The sequence below is a fragment of the Protomyctophum parallelum genome, assembly GCF_964188405.1.
Source record: "Protomyctophum parallelum genome assembly, chromosome: 10".
Lineage (NCBI taxonomy): Eukaryota > Metazoa > Chordata > Actinopteri > Myctophiformes > Myctophidae > Protomyctophum > Protomyctophum parallelum.
In genome coordinates, this window is record NC_139704.1 from 12,905,556 (window position 1) to 12,928,330 (window position 22,775).

At 43.5% G+C, this 22,775-nt stretch overlaps 1 protein-coding gene across 1 annotated transcript in view; it reads right to left on the reverse strand.

Moving 5' to 3' along the window:
• Positions 1-2,485: 2,485 nt before the first annotated feature.
• The window catches only part of prim2 (DNA primase subunit 2), a 53,404-nt gene continuing 33,114 nt past the window's right edge, over positions 2,486-22,775 (reverse strand). The window contains exons 11-14 of the mRNA XM_083774632.1: positions 14,771-14,897; positions 12,936-13,018; positions 7,438-7,506; positions 2,486-2,908 (exon numbers count right to left, since the gene is read on the reverse strand). Coding sequence (XP_083630758.1) covers positions 2,657-2,908; positions 7,438-7,506; positions 12,936-13,018; positions 14,771-14,897 — 531 coding nt within the window. The 3' untranslated portion in view covers positions 2,486-2,656. The remainder of the gene's footprint in view (positions 2,909-7,437; positions 7,507-12,935; positions 13,019-14,770; positions 14,898-22,775) is intronic.

Sequence of the window (22,775 nt, forward strand, 5' to 3'; positions counted from 1 at the left end):
CACAGGATGTCCATCAGCCAAAACAATTAACTAAATAGGAAACTAAACAGGAACAATCTTAACTTCTAATCAAATTGGAAGGAACTAGATAAAGTGCCCATCGGCAAAGGTCTCCACCAGGGCAGGTCAGGTTGTGGCCTCCTGGTGGCGCTATAATAGGCCAATGTGAAAAGTGTGCCATTTGTTCTTACACCATTGATGGCAATTGGATGATTTGAGGCATTTTGTTCCAAAAATGTGTTTTGCAAAAATCAACCTGTTGGTTGCGCTATAATAGGCCGAAAATATGTGAAAAGGGTGGGATATATTCCTCAGCCTAGTAAGAAAATGTGTGAAAGACTTCACGTAAATTGAAGGCTGCGTTCATGATTTGAGGCTTTTGTTCAAAACGGGGCAATCTTGCAAACTTTGAAAGCCAATTATAGCCAATTAGGAGGGAATATGAAATATCGGACAGATCCGACTTGAGCACATGACTATAGAGATACTGTGTAACGATTTGTGAATTTAGGACAGAATCTGGAGGAGTAATATAAAATAATGTGTTTTACAAAAGTCGGCCTCCTGGTGGCACTATAAAAGGCAGATGCGTAAAATGCAGGTCAAAGGTTTGTCCTTGGCCTCTAGGGAGTGTGCATGCAACGCTTCACGCAGATCGGTGCAGTTTTAGGTAAAACATGTGAAAAGCTGCCTCATGGTGGTGCTATAACAGGCTGTTCTGGAAAATGTCAAAGTTTGGCATCGACCGGGTTAACGGTGCCGGAGATTAGCTGATAACGGATGGACGGAAGGACACGGACAGAGTGCAAAACATACTCTTCCCCCCATGCCTTCGGCCTGGTGGAGACAACTAAAAGACAAGTGTCACCGGGCTTTCCATGAAAGGCTGACCTCACGTCACCAGGCTTATCTATAACTAATCCTAAAAGTGGAGAGAAGAAAGGGTCAGCATGCTGCTACTAACCCAGGCTTTAAATACAATATATTTGTATCAAAACATCACACAGACTGAGAGTGTATATCTGACATATCAAAACAATTATTAACCACATGAACCCTAGCATGCCATAATAGGCAAATATTAAGTTAAAATAGGTGAACATTCAGTGTAAATAGCTTATCAGCATGTAAATAACTATTTTTGGCAAAGACATTTGGTTTAGAGGAAAAAAAGGAGGGGGGCAACTAAACCTTTGGGCTAGGCTATAGGATTGAAACCAACTCTGATAACGCACTGAATTCTATCTTCCAAAACGCAGATTATTGATAATGGACGCATTAAACTAATGACCACTGCGTCCATATGACGCAACTTTATCCTGCACTGAAGTCTATAGCACTCTCGGTCTCACACTGCCGTACTGAGAAGTATAGAGCACTCTCTTGGTCACACACTGGCATACTCAGAAGTATAGCATCGGCTAGAACCATGTAGGCCTATACTGCGCTGAAACTTTAATTCATACAGTACACGAAGCAATGAAATATGTAATGGCTAGGTATTGTAAATTAATTGGTGGACCTGGTCCTAGTAAGCTAAGGAAGACTGCCTACGAATAAGGGGCTAACTATTGCCCAAATGCAGCCAAGCTGCACCATACATTGAACATAAAGGTCTCTTGTTGACAGTAACCTGGCTATGCAGCATCATTATATTGCACATATCTCTGTCAAGCGCTACGCTTCATGGCTCCATGCAATTCATTACCAATTATTAGCTGAACTAAAATCCATATACTAACAGAAAAATAATTATGGGAGCACATGTACAGTACTAGCTCATTTACTGTTTAGACACACATTTACATTTGCAATAGTTCAAAATGTGTTTGAACTCAGAAAATCCAGCACTTTGTCCCTTTACTTTTCCAAGGGGTGACAATGAATGCATAACTCTTGTGTATAGAACCTGGAAGGAAAAATAACTCTATAATGTTGTGATCTTTATCCAGCCATCTACCAGCAAACAATAACGTTGAAGCCTGTACAATTCAGTGAGACTGGATATGAAGCATCTGTATACTGTATAAAGCAGGATGCGCAGAAGAAAACAACCGAGTGCATTCATACTTTTGTTTGTTTGTTAACCCATTAAGACCCGAGTCCAATTCTACAAAAGCCTTCTAAATTAGTAGTTTGCCCACTTTCTAGGTTTAAAAAAAGAAATCACACCTGTGTGAACCGAGTGGTGCAACTACACCCCTCTCTCTCTCTCTCTCTCTCTCTCTCTCTCTCTCTCATTAGCAGGCAACAGTGCAGTACTACAGCGCCCCTACTGGCCCCTACTGGTGCTCATTAACACATAGGTGCATGTACAACACACCAACACACGGACACGGATATTGCTGTTCCTTGGAGTGGTTGCACCACTCGAAATGAAGAACTAAAATACAAATAGCAGATGTACAACTTCGCAGAGCACTGTGAGTTGGTATATCTCCTATTTCAAATAGCCAACGCAAAAAATGACGCTTTCTTGGTTTAAATGGGTTAAAATGCCTAATGAGAGGCAGCAAATAACATCTCTACAAGGTTTATAATTGAGTAGAAAAGAGATTTATGCGACTTTATTAAACATTTTGGACATGAACATTCAGGACCACCACCATACCACCATGACTCAGTTTAAGTGAATAAAATAAGAAATAGAAAACCATCAGGCATCTTGGAAGAAAGAATCCAGGTCCTCAGTCATCTCTGCCACGTCCTGGACGGGTTGTTGTGCTGGCGTCTCACCGGTCACAGCAGCTCCTCTGGGGGAAAGGTTCTCCTGGCCTCTCTGTGGGGGATCCTGCCCTCTCTGTGGGGGGTCCGCCTCACGCTTTATCTCCTTCCCTCCACCCAGAAGCTTTTGGCTCTCTATGAAGTACTGGTTCGGGTGGCTCAGCGAAAACCCGGCGTCTTCGACCTGTGGGGGGAAATGTTCACTAGTTTGGGTCCTGGGGAGACATCACATTTATCTTTTGGGTCTCAGGATGGGAACTGTGGAGTTTGGCGGCAACAGGGACTGTTTGTGGTGCACTGTCTAAGGAGAATTGGCAAAATGACAGAGTTAATCTAAAAAGATCATGGCAGGGTGATAGAGGGGATGGTAGGCTAGTGTCTCTTAGCATCTAGACAAACATTTCATATACAGTAACTTAACAAAACGTCTAGTAGTGCAACATTCCCATGAGGAGTGCCGCTGATGCTCACATCTTAAGCATTACTGCCCAGTACAGATGACAGCAGGTAGCACACTGACTGCCTCATTTGTCTGCGTTAGCGTGTGTGTCAAGACTGAGGCTGCATTTCAACACTGCAACAATCACCAGCTTCCAGACACGGGGGTTACAACTCAGACACATTGCACAAACTGCAGTCGAGAATGGCCATGTTTGTTTGAACACAGAACGTGGTGTGACAGCGAAAATGGCCTTGTCTATGCACTTGTTCATTGTTATCAGACCAAGGCGTAAAAATAATATCAACTCGGGGCAGTAATTCCACAAGCGATGGTGAAACGCCTGAAGAGTGTACCCAAACAGATCTACTTCAAAGACAGCTTCCGTTTGAGGTTTCAAATTGAACTGTCACTTATCAGATAGTACACATCTAGGTGCTATTATATCCACCTTCTATCCGCGCTTCTGTCGCTTCCTATCATTTCAGGAAGGAAAGGGCATGAGCTAAAAAGGCAATCATCGGCAACTTGCATTTAACATGCAAGCGCACGCACACACATTTTCCTTTACTTCTTTCTAAATCGGACTGATTACTGGCAATCTTGAGTGTCAATGAAAGTGTCGCAGACTGACACTCGGTGGGGTCTAAAGTAAAAAGCTTTACATCAAATAAACGTCCATATGCGCTTAAATCATTCTAAATGCTATAAACATATCCCGAGAGACAGTATGGGGGACAGTATATACTACACTGTACTGTACTAGCCCTCCTCCCCGGCCTGTGTGTCTGTGTGTTAGGCTGTGCAACAGTGACACTTGGTGGTGAACAAATGCTATAACGCTATGTTCGTGCTCGGACACAGCCAGGGACCCAGGGACACAGCCAGGGACAGACCCAATGACACAAGGACACAGCCAGGGACACAGGGACCCAGCCAGGGACAGACCCAGTGACACAGCCAGGGACAGACCCAGTGACACAGGGACAGCCAGGGACAGACCCAGTGACACAGGGACAGCCAGGGACAGACCCAGTGACACAGGGACACAGCCAGGGACAGACCCAATGACACAGGGACAGCCAGGGACAGACCCAGTGACACAGCCAGGGACAGACCCAGTGACACAGCCAGGGACAGACCCAGTGACACAGGGACAGCCAGGGACAGACCCAGTGACACAGCCAGGGACAGACCCAATGACACAGGGACAGCCAGGGACACAGGGACAGCCAGGGACAGACCCAATGACACAGGGACACAGCCAGGGACAGACCCAATGACACAGGGACACAGCCAGGGACAGACCCAGTGACACAGGGACAGCCAGGGACAGACCCAATGACAGCCAGGGACAGACCCAATGACACAGGGACAGACCCAATGACACAGGGACACAGCCAGGGACAGACCCAATGACACAGGGACAGACCCAATGACACAGGGACACAGCCAGGGACAGACCCAATGACACAGGGACAGACCCAATGACACAGGGACACAGCCAGGGACAGACCCAATGACACAGGGACAGACCCAATGACACAGGGACAGCCAGGGACAGACCCAATGACACAGGGACAGACCCAATGACACAGGGACAGCCAGGGACAGACCCAATGACACAGGGACAGACCCAATGACACAGGGACAGACCCAATGACACAGGGACACAGCCAGGGACAGACCCAATGACACAGGGACAGACCCAATGACACAGGGACAGCCAGGGACAGACCCAATGACACAGGGACAGACCCAAGGACACAGGGACAGCCAGGGACAGACCCAATGACACAGGGACAGCCAGGGACAGAACCAATGACACAGGGACAGCCAGGGACAGACCCAATGACACAAGGACAGCCAGGGACAGACCCAATGACACAGGGACAGCCAGGGACAGACCCAGTGACACAGGAACAGCCAGGGACAGACCCAGTGACACAGGAACAGCCAGGGACAGACCCAGTGACACAGGAACAGCCAGGGACAGACCCAGTGACACAGGGACAGACCAAGTGACACAGGGACAGACCCAATGACACAGGGACAGCCAGGGACAGACCCAGTGACAGCCAGGGACAGACCCAGTGACACAGGGACACAGCCAGGGACAGACCCAGTGACACAGGGACAGCCAGGGACAGACCCAATGACACAGGGACAGCCAGGGACAGACCCAGTGACACAGGGACAGCCAGGGACAGACCCAGTGACACAGGGACAGACCCAATGACACAGGGACAGCCAGGGACAGACCCAGTGACAGCCAGGGACAGACCCAGTGACACAGGGACAGCCAGGGACAGACCCAATGACACAGGGACAGACCCAATGACACAGGGACAGCCAGGGACAGACCCAGTGACAGCCAGGGACAGACCCAGTGACACAGGGACACAGCCAGGGACAGACCCAGTGACACAGGGACAGCCAGGGACAGACCCAGTGACACAGGGACAGACCCAATGACACAGGGACAGCCAGGGTCAGACCCAGTGACAGCCAGGGACAGACCCAGTGACACAGGGACACAGCCAGGGACAGACCCAGTGACACAGGGACAGCCAGGGACAGACCCAATGACACAGGGACAGCCAGGGACAGACCCAATGACACAGGGACAGCCAGGGTCAGACCCAGTGACAGCCAGGGACAGACCCAGTGACACAGGGACACAGCCAGGGACAGACCCAGTGACACAGGGACAGCCAGGGACAGACCCAATGACACAGGGACAGCCAGGGACAGACCCAGTGACACAGGGACAGCCAGGGACAGACCCAGTGACACAGGGACACAGCCAGGGACAGACCCAGTGACACAGGGACACCGCCAGGGACACAGGGACCCAGCCAGGGACAGACCCAGGGACACAGCCACACACACATACTGTAGCTGTCTATAGTGTGGTTGAGTGGCTGCACCACTCAAAAATGACAGATGATTATTTACTAAATCAGTACAAATCTAGTCAGTATTGAGCAAGATGTTAACATTCATGTCCTGATAGTCATAGAACAATTAATTTACTCCAACAGGAGCACTAGCCCCTCCTATATTCAGTAGATTTGTGTCCTAAATGCCATTGTATGATGTATGATGATAAGAGTGACACTTCACACGGGTGTGATTTAAAAAAATAACAGGTCCAGCACTCGCACTCCCATCTAAAAATCCCTTACAGTTACACTCTTCACATCATGTAAAATAGAAAATTATATTCACTGGCAAAATAATGAATTATAATACAAATAAAATGTTTTGAGATGGTTTAGTGAACAGGGTCAGTTTACTTCATTATTTTAGCCTTAGTCAATTTAAGACATGTAGAGTAACATCCTCTCCTTATTCAACAGTTGAGCTGCATGTTTTCGTTTTTAATATATCCATTTAGTATAAGCCCTGGGGGGGGGGGGGGGGGGGGGGGTGTAGGACTACCAGTTGTATGTATCAAGCGTTTTATTCATTTACTCACACGCACGCACACACACACGTGTGCGCGTGCTTTATTTATTTACTCGCACGCATGCATGCACACACGCGAGCACACACACACACACACACATACACACACACACAGTGAGAGAAACGGACGCCGGCGTGTCCACACCACAGACAGTTTTTCCCGCGGAGCGACCAGCGGCGGCACACATCATGCCGCCCAGATGCAAGCAGAAATATCGCTCAGAATCATTAGTGACTCACGAGATTAGTCCGTCAGATAATTCTCCGGGCAGCGAGCTCGGTCTCGACCCCCACCCACAGACCCCCTCACCCCCCCCAAACATTTTTTTAACGGATTTGCATGAATCACACAGGTCCTATATTTGGGATAAAAACGGCGATTTTCGCCGAAAAGCTACACTTTTGCATGTCTGTGATCTATTGAAGATTCTGACTCTCAAATGTACATAATGCCCTTTGAATTGAATTGACAGCCAGTTGATAACGTGATTAAAGTTTTGGGTTCCTCTACATACAGTGGCTCTCAAAGTGGGGTCTGGGAACCCCCAGGTGTCCCCAGCTAAATCTTATATTTCGACTATTCGAAAATAGCCGATCTACAAGGTTGGTGTTGCAACACGACACGCTGTGAGCTTGTATATAATTATACCATTTTCTAAAAACTGTCAATGCGTCTTTTCTTATGGGGGTCCGGGGCTAGAGACGCGTCAATTCGGAGCCTTCATGCTCAAGTTGCAAAGCCATTCGCAGACTGACACAAGCAGCTCCGATTACGTCTACAGCCAAATGAAAGATGTCCTTACATTGTGTGTCAACTCGAAGTACTTCTGACACGCCAGCTGAAAGTGCATCCCCTTCACCAGCTCCAGGATCTGTAGAGGAATCAAAGACAAAGAGTACAGGTTATTGGAACTGAAATATGAACTTTTGGATAGAAATAACTTCACATTGACCAAAACCACAGCAACGCGTTTTGTCTTTTGATGGATGAAGCATTTAATGGCATGCAATGCATTAGAGGATAACAGAAAAACTGGGTATTGCAGGGAATGCATGCCATGTCTTGCTCCTTAAAGCAAGACCTGAGGCCGATTCTAAAAATCCCTTCTACATCCTAACCGTTTTCTGAAAACTTATTTTGCTATATTAGTGCAGCTCAAACCTTTTCATGTCCAGGACCCGCTTAAAAAGTTAAAATCATATGAATTTGGCTGTGTGCGCACATCTCAAAATATGTTGTTCTGTGGACCCCCAAAAGCAAAGATTTTAGTTTGCTTCAGTTCATTCACAACACCTGTGACTACTGTACATGCATATAATGGAATGTTGTCTATAAGTGGAAGCAATGGAATGCCTTCTAAATCAGTACAATCACTTTTTGTCGTATTTTGTGGGATGGGGAATTAATTAAACTAATTATAAATGAATTGGACTCAGCGGCACAGCCGGTAGCAATGTCGCCTCACAGCCACAGTAAAAGGCCCAGAGTTCGATTCCCACGGGGGACGCTGTGGGCCCACACCCTAAGTGGGGTTGGCGAAAGAGCCTTTATGTGTGGGGTTTGCATGTTCTCCCCGTGTCCCCTAGGGTAGGTACCCTGACAAAAAAAAACATGCAGTAATCCTGGCCTCTATACTGGCGACCCCTGGTCAGCCGAGGTGCCTGATGGAATACCATGTTCCTTCCACGTACGTGAACAATCGTGGCTTAACATTTTTGATTGAAAAAATAAATAGACTCAGAGCAAGGTGTGTAGGCCTACTGTACATACATACCTGTTGTGCATCACATCAAATCGATGCACTCACACACATTCAGATAGACTGTCTCGGTCATGACACGCTTCCATCTTGCTTTTATGTACGATTTCCTGTGGCCATATCTACCACATCAATACAACAAACGCACGGTAAGCGGCGTGTGCATGGCCCGCATGAAAATAAAGAAACCGCCGTCCGTCCCATCACATTCCGCGTGTCAAATTATCGAGTGATTTATTAAGTAAGCCGTGTACTGTAATAAGCAGGATAATGAACAGCGAGGCAGACATTAATGAGAAATATAAACCCCTTCAGGGAGATTCAAGGTCATGAATCACCCTGAAGCGGTTTATTTCTCGATGACCCTTACATATAAGATGCATGCTTTACGGAAAAATCTAATGTACTATGTAAAACACACTGAAAGATGTATTTTCTAAAATGCCAATTAACACTGGTCTCTCTCTTGTATAATTATAAGCCATTAAAACCGGGAAATCATCCGTGTCGTTTTAGATCGTTGCGTTGGCTATTCGAAATTAGTAGATATACAAGCTCACTTTGTGCCACGCTGCAAGCCTGTGCATCTGCTATTTTCGAACATTTTGAAAAATCTTGAAAAGTGTGAGAACTACTGATCCAGAAGGCATCAGCAATCGGACTTAATGGGATGAATGAAAAGGACCTTTCACATATCCAATTAACCACACGGCCTTCTGAAACCCACATTGCCATGGGCTGTAGAAATTGCACTGGACAACTATGAAAATACGATTAAATGGATGCGCTGGTGGTTTAGCCAGTTAGTGCACCTGCCACATGGATGTGATGCTGGGGGTTCAGAATCCAGCCCTAGAGCTGTGTTACCAGACTTCCTGTCTCTTTGGACTCAACCTTCAAATAAAGCAGAATAAATGTTGCCTTCAAATGGAGGGTTAAAGGTTGAGGCTTCTGCAAAACACATCATTTGGCAGAGTGCACACGCACTGTACTACAACCATAGGCTGAGTTCTCGAGACACAGATCGAATTGAGAAGTCGAATTTTCCACACCTCACAATAGATTAGAATAATAAGATGTATGTTGAACGCACAACACAAATGTTATGCATTGATAACTTTGATTTGGAATGAGGCACATCTTACAACTCAAATAAAGGCATCAAACGGGACGAATGAGGCACAAACCAAAAATATATTTTGATGCAAAATACACCAATTTTCGGATTGTTTATTCATCGTGGCCCCAGTCACCATCTTTAATAAAGAGCAGTTGTAATGGCTATTTTAGAATGCCAAATAGACTGCCAAATATTATGCATTATTGTGTATTTCTCTGCCTTCCATTCAGTCTCATTGAAGCATTCTCAGTCTAACTCAACTGCAGCTGTTAATCTAACAGCTGACTTGACTCCTCCACGCTGTCAGCAAAGGTATACTTATTTTTCATGTGTCACCCTTATCTTTAGCACAGATCCTTAAATGAACATTTTGTATAGCATCTCTGTTAAGACAAGACTATAAGAACTTTCTGAGAATAGGGTTGAGGAGGCTTGCGCCCGGAGGGGCTGCTGGAATAGGCAAGGAGGCCTGTTCCTCAATCTCTGCATGTTGTTACTCTGCTTAATCTTCTTAATACATTCTCAATACTTCACCCTGAAGAACTTCTGTCAATCCTAGATTATTATTTAATTATTTAATCTACAACACAGTGTATGAACTCTGGCCTGCAGTGCTACCGTTACCCCTGGTCAGGGGATGAGAGACGAGTTGTTTCACACTCAACTCACTCTTAGCTTTTTAATTGTGGTGCATTTCTGACTGACTGCGGGCTAAACACTTGACATGGCGCAAGGCAACACACACGTCACACACATGCACATGGATAGACACACTAAAGGTTCTATTGTATGTTAATGGCAGAGCTGGTGCTGAAGGGGACAGAAGCTGGATGATTAATTAAATGTGATGAAAGACAAGTCCCCCAGAGGGTTAGACGTTCACCTAAATTAGCTTATACGTGCCATTTTGTTCTCTCGGTCGTCAATGGCTTACTTGTATTACAGGTCAAATCAATATTTATTGACTTTGGCGTCACTATACTTTCAGCATGTCATTATAGCCGTGCATTTAGAAAGATTTAATGTTTGTCTTTAATTCAAAGATTGTTTAGTAAATTTATGTTTATGTCATATTGTCTCTTTATTGTTAATGGCGTTTAATGTTTGTGTTGGCACCGTTTGTTTTACATCACCATTATCACCTAATCAACATGAGTTAGACTTTAATATATTAGCGCCCCTCACTTCACACAGGTGTTATTTTTATTTAAAATAGGACGGTAAAGTTAAGTGGTTAAGAACTCCCTAAAAGCCATTTGGTTGTGAAACCGTTCCTGAGATAATTAAAAGTATCTAGTTTCTCGACACAAGGCATACCATTTCCAATACACATTTGAATAAAACCAGTGACATTGGGTACAGGCTTTAGTTCCGGCACTATTATTGGTCCGACAGTCATTAGATCGACAACCGACATCCGTTCACGCCGAGCGGCGCTCCGCTTGAGTGTTGGTGAGATGTTTCAAAGATGCATATGTGGCTATAGGAGACAGTAAGTATTGTTAATCTTTTTTTTTTAAGTTTTGGCTACTCTGAAATTCTCTCTTCCTCACTTCCTTGACTTCCTTGTTGACTTCCCATTGTACCGCCTCCCGAACGGCGACTGTCTAGCTGCACGTCCTAGTTACTGCCTCTGATTGGCCGACCGCGTACATGCAGGATGTTTATAATGCTGTTGTGTCGTGGGAGGCGGGACATGGGAAGTGAGAATTTCGGAGAAGCCAAAACTTTGGTTGATTTCCAACCCCTCAATGTCCAACCTTGCCGCCTCTGCTCCACACCAGCTCTTCCTAACTCAGCCCCCTCTCCCTCTGGCTGCTGTGCCGGACAGGCGAACACGCCACCTCACCATCGACAAACACCCCGTCGTGTTGACTAGACTACACTAATAAGGACACATGACGGCCAGCAACAACCCGAAAAACACATCTCTCGCCTATCGAACAGCAAACGCCACACAACTACGCTTGGTGAACGCAGCTAAAGCAGCTGCCGTACGGCTTCACAACTTCACAGTACACTGTGGAGGATTTTTGTATCGCATCGCCGGGACTTGAATTGACAAGTGTGCGAGTGAGTGAGTGAGTGAGTGAGTGAGTGAGTGAGTGAGCTACACATACTATTTACCCGGGGTGTGCGTGTGTCTACGATGGCCAGCCAGCCACACACACCTCTCATCGCCACAAAACACTGATCGGTTCTTCCGCGCATTCTTTATTTCCCAGTCCCACCACGGATTCAAAGTAACCAGTGACTGTGTGTGTGTGTGTGTGTGTGTGTGTGTGTGTGTGTGTGTGTGCGTGCGTGTGTGCGTGCGTGCGCAATAACCCATCTGTTTCTACACAATACTGGGTTTACAAACACAGCTGAAACATGAAGTCTGTCAACTCCCGCAATTTCCTTCTTCCCATATTGAGCTGCAACGTAACTATAGGTTAAGCCGCCCGAAAGGCGTCGAAATTCTAGTAATTTTCATTGTCTGAACCACTGAACTCAACTTAGAAATAATTGAAAGAGCTTACAAAGGGACTGTAATTATAGATCCCAGAGGAACCCCAGTCAGCAAAGTATATAGTGGTTAACCACTAAACAGACCCACAGAATCACGTGTGAAGTGAGGGGCGCTCTTATCATCGTACATCATCATGCATCATCTCATACTGGCCAATCAGAATGATACGTGTGGGGACAAAAGCTGTTTATAGAAGGGGCTAGCGCACCTCAAAAATAAATGTATATTCTAGCTTTAACCCTCAGTTTAACTTGAACCCATCAGTGTTATTTTATGCTATTCTAAAATATATATATATATATATAGCAGATATACTGTACAAGCTCACAGCAAATCTTTGAATACATATTTTTAAAGCGAACATTTCTAACTCAAATCTTTGCTTCTGGGGGTCCCTGGAACAAATTATTTTGATATGAGGCATCAGCGGCCAAATGCATCTGGGGGGGTCCTTGTCATGGAAAAGGTTTGAGCAGCACTGATAGCATTATAGCATTATTTTAATCAGCCTCTTCAGGAAACAAGGAGAGAGCCAGGTAAGCACGAGCCAGAAAAGCACGAGAGAGAGAGAGAGAGAGAGAGAGAGAGAGAGAGAGAGAGAGAGAGAGAGAGAGAGAGAGAGAGAGAGAGAGAGAGTGTAGGGACATTAGAGTGACATGCAGCAAATGATCTACTTGGCCCGGGGAGTTGAACCAGGGACTCGCTGTCAGGCATCAGAGCCTACGCGCATATGGTACACTCCCAAACCACCGGGCTATCAGGCACCTCCTTAACAGGACGTCTTTTCTTTCATGTTCACTGTAGAGAGACTAGGCCACTGTTATCATGGCCTGCCCCATCCATCCCCAGTGGCCAGAGAGGGCTGGCAGTCCATCTGAAGATGTCTAGACACAGAGGGCTAATACTGACCTGACTAATCCCAGTGGGAGAGACTTTATACGCCTGAAGCTTCTGTTTCAACAGCTCCGGGTCACTGTGGCGGAATGGGCATCCTAGGAAAAAATATAGAATAATGAAACATGTTAGCTGTGTCCGCCTAGAGAAAGAGAAGTAAATATGCATCACAACAAGCAGTGGTGGAAATGGCCAGACTTGACTGGGGGGGACCCGAATAAACCCAGGGCAGGCATTAGAGAACATTAAAAGCCAATATGGTAATTTTAAAGAAATATAGCCATGTTATATTAGTTCCTACTGGTAAACATTTCCACATTACCAAATTGGGATGTTTTAACTAGTCTACACAAAACGGTCCAACTGTCCAACCGGAGCTAAATGGTTACTTTGAACCAGTGGACGATGCCATCTTTAGATCCTCTCACAGGTGGGGTAATATGACCATTAGCGCCAGAATTGGGAGGGGGTAATGTCATATTTCACAACATTTTAAGACAAGTAGCAAAACATTACAGACAAAGAGTTTTGGTGTAGAATAGAGCGTAAAAACTACTTCTAAAAGTGTGGCACAACACCCCTGGCTATTCTCTTCTCGGAAAGGATTCCGGCTGATTGTTTAAAAGTTAAAGCATGGGGGAAAAGCCGTCGTAGAGTAATCATTTCTAAAACGTCCGCATGAGCTCACAGCTGTGCTCTGAAATGAGAGGCACCACCAGCGAGGCGGGAGAGAGAAATTAAGATACAACCCCTCAGGCAACGTTTTGCAAGCGACACATCACTTTGATTTAGCTGATTGAGTTGAATTAATATGAACGTATGAACATGAATCATTTTACAAGCCATTCGACTGTATTAACTTTAACATTGCATTTTGTGTGGTATATCATACAGTACATCAGGGGAGAGAGAGGATTACTACAGGAAGATGCCATGGCATACAGGTGACGTGAACTGCATTAACCTGTTAAAACCGTGAAAGCATCCGTGTCATTGTTTCACACACACACACACACACACACACACACACACACACACAAATGCAGATATACAAGCTCACATTCTGGCACGAAGTGAGCTTGCACATCTGCTATTTTTTGTTTTAATAGTTTAGCTTTTTCTATTATCATTTCTTTTTTACACAAATCTCTTCTGGCGGATCCCTGGCACAATTTCATTTTCAGATGAGGGGTTCCTCAGCCAAATACATATCATCATATTGGGGCTCCTTGGCACGAAAGGAATTCAGAACCACTGATTTACAGTAGGCCTTAGCTCAGGTCTTAATGGGTTAAACATGGGAGATTTTAATTGGGGTATCAAAGCCCTTTGAGTATATTCTAACACTGTTAATATACCCAGTCCCTTGGAAGTTATCAATGTCTTTCACTGGGTTTCCAGCACTGAATGCAAGAAAGACAAAACATGCACATACAATACACATAGGGCTACATATAAACACAACTAGGGGTGCAACTAATCGATTATACAAAACAATTATATCAATTATGATGATATAATTTGATTTGTTTTCAAAGTAGTGAAGACCTGCAAGCTCACAACAGTCTTTTGTACAGCCAGGAATAAAACAGGGCTTAAGTAGTTAGTTACTCCTACTAATCGATTAAAACATTTCCGATTATTAAATTAATGGGCAAAGTAAATCTATAGAACAATCGCTAAGAAAATAATCAATAGTTGCAGCTCTACTACACAGTACACACGCACACACAAATAGATTTTCATTTTCTTTGATGATAAAAACCACAGTCGTCTGCGCGTCACTCCTGCCAAGGCCAATAATTGAGAGCAGAATGGCTCATCACATGCGTAACAGCCCACTGACTCACCGTGATGGTCGCCTTGGCTGGGTGGGTTCGACAAAATCACCTTCATGCAACTGTAGGGGGTATAATCTGTCCGCTTGCCTTCTTTCCCAAACATGTGGCGGACGCTGTAGGCATACGCTTTATCAAACTAGAAGGAGAGAGGCAGAGAGGGAGACGGAGAGGCAGAGAGGTGGTGTTAGCGAGGATCGGAGTGGAAGAGAGAGACCAGGCAAGGTTGGGGTGAAAACAGACATCGTCGTACATCATGTCATTTGCGACAGGGTGTTTTCATCAATGAAATATAAAGCTATTAGAGGGAACCTGCTGTGGAGCTGCAGACGGATGAGGCCGAGCTATAAGGATAACATGGCCCTCTTCCCTTTCCCAGTCATATTTGTTGCCTTGTAATTTTTAGCCACACAATACTGTTTTGATTTCATACCTTCACAGAAATTAATGTATTATTCTATTTACTATATTATTTTTAGGTCTGAGTTTGTTTCGTTTTTTGTTTCGAAGAAAATTACTTGTCTTTTAGTTCTACTGGATCTCTTCTCCACTAGTACCTCCCGAACATTTTAGTCTAGCCTTTATTTGGTGACGAAATTGTCAATAAATGTAGTCATAGTTTCATTCATTATAGCTTAGTTTTCATTTACTTTTTAGTCGAACACTGTTGACTGTACAATTATTTACACCCTTTAATGAATGTCAATCACATAGCCAAATATGTCATTGAGCAAATATTTCACTTTCCAGTCCTTATAGAGAGTAATACCAACAAAGTGGATCTTATCATTACAGTTATCAGATCTTTACACTCAATTCCTAATCTATAAAAATAAAGAAAATTAAAGGTTTTTTTAAATACTACTATTGGTTTATAAAGCACTGAATTTATAGGTTTATAGAGCCCAAATACATTTGTGGCGTTGTGCTACATCAGAAGCATCCAGACCTCTTGTGTCATCTGGGACAGGCCTACTTTCTGAACCCAGAGTCAGAACAAAATGTGGAGAAGCAGTGTTCCATTTCTAAGACCCTCCCAGAATACTGTACTGCAGCAGGTCAGCTACAACTGACAGTTGCTTTTAACCGATTAAGACCGGTTCTCAAACTGCATCCATTTGAATTCACATGAGAACTGATTTAGAAGCCATTAGAAGGCAGGTGGAATCGGCCTCAGGTCTGAATGGCCTCAGTGTTCTGTGTAAAGGCACTTTGAATTGCCTTGTTGAAAATTAAATGTACTAAAGTTAACTTTCCACCTGTTGTTGAGAAAAATCGGTTGAGATGACACTACAACAGGACTTGAATTCAGGGAAACTATAAAAGGTTGAATGAATGTCATTTGGTGAAAAACAGAACTGTATCTACAGCACCAAAAAAGCAAAACATCAGAGCACAGTATACATGTGAATATTTACAATTTACAATTTAGGCATTTAGCAGACGCTCTTAATCCAGAGCGACTTACAATAATCAAGAACAAAAGCATGGGAAATACATCACAAAAGCATTTATCATAAAACATGCGTAAACTAAGAAAGTAACAGTGGAATATCTATATTATGAGACTATACATATAAACTATATATATATACTACTATGCTATACATATGTACTATGGCGTGCTATGACTATATACAATGCAATTATAGTGCAGTCTACATAACATGCTATAAGTCTGTATCAGATGCTATCTAAGTCTAGAGAAATGCTAATATAATTGAGAAAATATGGTTTGGGTTTAATCCTGTATCCTGTGGTCACAGTACTCAACAATCACGCTGAGAACATTTAATATGTTAAATCTAAAAGTGTGAATTACAGCTTTCCTGCATTAATAACCCTACTGACACATCAGGCCATCAAAAGTCCAATAAAACAACTGAACTTGACAATGTGACTACTTGTACCGTGGCTATAATACCGTCTATAAAAACTAACCAATCAAATAAATTAACGGTTGGGTCTAGGCATTTAAGATGCTAAATCCAGATTTAAGATCACCTCACACTGTACTGAAATCATTTTAAGAGCTTCACCACTGATAATTTACTGCACATTTCCATAATAATTAAAATTGGGAAAAGGGTGCGGTATAGGGAAGATATTAACTTTATTCCTGCCCTTGTTCAGGCAGCCAAAAACAATAACTTCTTGCTAAACTAAGGATAATGGAAACTCACAAACGGACTTACATTTTGCAAGCTTAAGCTCTATATTTAGGTAACATATTTACATTTTTTTAATTTTTTGGTTAGTTTATTCAAATACAATTCCAAAGACAGGGTAATCTGCAATTTAAAGCACTATGTCTCAGAGTGGCGCTCGTGGACCCCCAGGGGTCCTTGAGGGGGTTCAAGGTAGACCCCAGCAACATGAGGAACAGGTTCAAGAAAGTTTGACAAAGCTACTCTTATAGGTGGGGTCCCTGGCACAAAATCTGTAAATGGAGGTCTGCCACCTAATACACATCAATGTGGAGGTCCTCGACATGGACATGTTTGATAGCCACTGATTTAAAGGAGCATTCAGTGATTAGGAAAACCCCCCGGTCCGCCCCGGGAACAAGATGTGCACTGCATGTACGCACTACAGTGGGGGGGGGGGGGGGACACAGGCCAACAGCACGCACACCAAGGCCGGCCCCCGCTCGATCATGATTGGCGGAAGGTCCCTCTCCATCCTGATTGGATGAAGGCTGGGCCACCTAGCCAAAAACAAAACCTTTTTTGACCCCAGGGGTTAACTAGGGACAGTACACTGGACGCGTTTTTCGGAAAACCTACGGAAAAAAATCCGAAAAATGCTGCAGTGTGCAGGGACCTTTAAAGGATCTTATACAAGTAACATATCCCTGATATCACTTGATATTCTGTAGACGAGATGAAGAAGGAAGGAATGCTGAGCACTGGCATTAACACAGAGGAGGATGCAAATAGGAAGAAATACAACTGTGCCACTATTTGCTTAATGGGGGTCCGTCACTGCAGCATCTCCCTCACCAAGACATATTTGTTCAAACCTAAGGCAATGATGAGAGAATTAGGACACAATTCAAAGGGATTATGGATGACAGTGTCACACACATGTCAACAGGGCACAGCCTCAGGCAAGGTCTGAGACTAGACGGACACCAGTGTTGCTCTAGTCTTGCACCACGCCATTGTGTGTAAAACACTTTCCATTTTCACAAGCGTTACAGGCATTGTTAAACCTTGTAGGAATGCAAGGTTAAGTGCTATAAAATACAGCATGTAGCCCAAATAAAGCAAACTTGTTTTGGTGTTGCACAACGGACACATTAAAAACACGTTTTCCATGGCATATAAAATGTGGTTTGATCCTAAATATTCACAGTAATGGGATATTACTTATTCATAACAACTGGATGTTTATATCCAGGCTCACAAAATCATGCCATTATGGGAACTATTATAAACCACATAGGATTACAGACTGTGGTGGTTTGCTGTTCACAAAAGCAGGGTGCCCTACTTTATTTTGCTTTTATTAAACAGAATATTGAGCTTTTAGGCTAAACAGGCATGTAAAAATATAGCCATATTTACATAGAACTACTGATAAATTCAGGCTGTTCTTACATACAGTATATATTACTAGTAATTCATCATCTGTAATAATGGCATAACAGTCAGAAGCTGAATGCTATACATTACTCCTACATACGGGTACTGTACATTCAGCATTCTCAGGTTATCATTTTGCTAAGCACAGGAACCAGTTTACCACCAAGATACGTAAATATGTTTTTATCATTTTCAGTATAGGGCTCCTCCTTTGAGAATGACTGGCCTCTTTCTAATGGATCACAGGAAGAGTAGCCTGTCTCCTCCTTTAGCCATGAGAAATTGCAAACAAGCACCCCAAAACTAATGTTTCAACAGAGGCATTAAAGACACAACAAGATGGAAATGGAGATTAGAGCTGCTAAGTGACTAGAATAATTTAGTGTTCAATTCAAGTGTTCAATCGAGGAAGAGTTCAGTCTGGAAATGTAGCTTGCAGACAGACAGTCACATTTGATTTGATTCAAGCCGGTAGAGACCTAGTCTAGTTTCTCAGGCCGATTCCTTAAATCATACGCAACGTTGTTTAATGCTGTTTGAATTAGAGGGAGAAAACAGCCATGGTATCAGTAGAGAGCATGTCCATCCCACTGCTGTTTGGCCCTTTATCCACCAAAAGAAGCTCTAGAAGTTGTTCCGTTCTTTATTCTTTATGATGTTTATACATCACATCTGCATCTTCCAACCTCAATAGTGACACTAGGGCTTTCACTTCTAGTCATTTTTACTAGTTGACTAGTTTACTAGTCGACTAGTTGTTTAACTAACTATTATGTAAAATATTTATTTTTAATTGTTTTAGTATTTGTACATTTAAAAACTGTACATTGGTGACTATAGCTATAATCTAGCTGATCTTGAGGCCTACAAAATCAGGAAAAATCTTAACTAGTCAACTAGTACCAACAAGGTCGACTAGTGGATTTACTAGTCGACTAGTTGCTTAAAGCACTAAGTGACACACCCACTTTGGTTCATACTTCAGGGCAAGAAGACATATGTTTTGGTTTGAGTTCCGAACGAACTTTTAGTGATCTGAACCAATTAATTCAAAGACGGGGGAAAAAGAACAGAAGCAGTTCAATCCCGGTGGATTACATGGCATGGATTGTGGTGCTTAAAAAGAAAGACAAATAAGGTAAACTGAGACCTGCTTATAGTATTAACACCGCCTGTCTTTTTCTGTATTTTAGAAAGGCCACCTTTGGTGGGTAAAATGTAAAATGATCTGGTCTTATTACTGTCCATTCAAAAGCTGAATAGATAGTAGATAGCTCTATCATTTTGTGGATACCAGCAGTTTTCCCCCACATTTCTGCACTGTCTGTGCTACATTTGCCCTCCTAATAGATTCCTTACCTCACATGTGAAGTTAGATAACAAGGATGGATAATTGTGTGCTGCAATGGTCTATCTGCATAGTTGACAAAACATCCCATTTTGTACCAGTGCACACTCTCTAGCAAAACAAACACATCGTTGGCTCGGAATTGATGATACAATGTCAGTCCAAGTGATTATTTGTAAGCAGTTCTACAGGAAAGTCAAATGCATTTCACTTTTGTATTGTGCACAATTCAAATAATAAGTTCTGTCAAAGCATAAGTGCTGTCAAAGCATTAGAACAGGGGTTCTCAACGTTTTTACCTCCGGAAATGCTTTGGCCATATCGCGCGTGAAATCACTGATCACATGACCCCAAGTTCTAGACTTCCAGTTGTAGGCTAAATAGAAGAGGGGGGGGGGGGGATTTTTTAATTATTTCCACACAACAACTCAAAGTTATATCAAAGTTCAATGTTGAAAATGAGTGGTATTCCCCTACCCAGCTGGGGTTGATATTACTCCAATAGATATGCCATCATCAACCCTCACACATGCGGCAGAATACACATTTCATATTTCAATAAGCCTGGGAAAACAAATAGGTTGCTATATTTCATTGACACCAAATTAGCAACAGAACTGCAACTACAGGTGCATCAAACGCCACAAGGTTTTAGTACACTAGTGTATGTAGTTTTCCACCACGGAGGTCCAATTTACAATTTAGGCATTTAGCAGACGCTCTTAATCCAGAGCGACTTACATTAAGCAAGAACAAAAGAAAAGCATGGGAATACATCACATAAAAACATTTATCATGAAACATGCGTAAGCTAAGAAAGTAACAGTGGAAAATCTATATAATGAAACTATACATATAAACTATACATAATATACTACTATGCTATACATATGTACTATGACGTGCTATGATGACTACATACAATGCAATTATAGTGCCGTCTACATAATATGCTATAAGTCTGTATCAAATGCTATCTAAGTCTACAGAAATGCTATCTAAGGGGGGTGGGGTAAGTGCTATGGGCCATGATGGAGAGTGAAAAGGTGGGTTTTCAGACTACGGCGGAAGATTGGGAGTGATGCTGCAGTTCTGACTGCAATGGGAAGTGCATTCCACAGTTTTGGAGCCAGAAGGGAGAAGAGTTTGGGACGTGTGGAGCGTTGTCCCGGCGTTTTTAGTGAGGGTAATTCCAGCTTCCCTGATCTGAGTGCGCGGGAGGGTTTGTAGGGTTCAATCATACTTGCAAGATATGGGGCAGCCATACCTTTGGTTGCTTTGAATGCCAGCATCAGTTTTGTATTCTGTGCGGGCAGCGACCGTGAGCCAGTGGAGGGAGCGGAGCAGGGGGGAGACATGTGAGAATTTTGGCTGGTTGAAGACCAAGCGAGCTGCGGCATTTTGGATCAACTCCCAACTCAACTCCCAACTCAGTTGGGGACAGTTCTGCAAATGTTTTCAACAAGACTTTCATATCTATAAAATAAGACAGCTCTGGTACGTAACACATACCGCACTGAGATACTATGCTCTGTCTCCTTAGATTCACTGCTTAGTTTACTATTGAAGATAAACATAAAATGAATCAATGATTAACGTATGCCTCAAATACAAATTCAGAAAACCTTTTTTTCACTGACGAAAACTAAACAAGAAACTAAGCTAGGATGATAAAACTGACTAAAATGTTAGGGAGGGACTAGTGGAGAAGAGATCCTTAGAAGTAAGACAAGTCATTTTACAGTATGCTTGGTTGTGAATGGGTGTCACGCTTCGAAAATAGCCTATGTACAAGCTCACACGTGAGCTTGTAGATCCGCTATTTTTGGCACACGGCCAAGTATAAATCAATCATTACAACCCCATCAAAATGATTATTTTGTCGACTAAATCGACTGTAGATTTAGTAGATTTTAACATTTAATATGAACATTTAAGCAAATCAAGATAACACAACATCAGTAAAAGGCAGGGAAAAACAAAAATTGTTATTTATAGGAATGCTTTTTGAAACATGGTTTTTTTTAAACGTGTAAGGGAGTCAGTGAGGCGATTTTTTTCTGGAAGCACATTCCAGAGCTTAGGTGCTCGGATGGCGAAGGCCCGATCACCCTTCGTGACATAGTTCGCAGTGCGAGTTTTTAGGAGCCCCTTGCCTGCGGACCTCAGTTGCGGCCCTAGTGCTGAATTTTAACAGAGTAGTGTCAGTTGCAGTAGAATTAATCTCACCTTATCAGGAAAACAAAAGAAGACCTACCCAAAGGCAACGCTAAACTCACAAGTCGTGGAAGTAGACACTCGTCCAAAATGAATAGTCAAGCCTCCACAGAAAGACAAATGGATAGATCAAGTTGATTTAATCTCTCTCTCTCTCTCTCTCTCTCTCTCTAGTCTAATATTACATCTAACCCCCCAGTCCCCCCCCCCCCCCAGGCCTCCCTTTCAGCATTGCTGCCTCCCATCTTTTTCCGTACTGCTTGCCGCATACTAATGAGCACGCCTGCCACAAAGTGCAGCCGCTGACACAACACATACATCAACGTTGAGAGCTCTGCTCTGGTCAGCAGCACACAGCACAGGAGTCCGCGATGGGAACGTGTGCTGGACTTCTGCGCGCCACCCACATTCCAGTTACACATGGGAGGGTAGACGGAGGGAGCCCAGTCACCCTGGAAATGGGACACTTTGAAGAGTGTCGTTGCGTGACTACCAGAGTATTTGCCGCGAGGCTTTTATCCAGTAAGAGTAATGGGATAGTAGTATGACAAGGGGAAAAAAAACTAAGTTCGGGTAGATGGACAGACACTGGCTCATGCTGCTGCTGAGTCGGTGAAATTTACTTAAAAGTAGACAATAAAAACACAATTGCAGCACTCTGTGTTCCAACCAGCCCAAACATACAGTATATATATACCTATATATGTGAAAGGAAAATCAGTAATAAAAGGGGAATACCACTCATTTTCAACATTGACCTAATTAACTTAGAGTTGTTGTGTGGTAATAATGAAAGTCCCCCCCTTCCGTTTAGCCTATAACTGGAGGTCTAGAACTTGGAGTCATGTGATCAGTGACATCACGT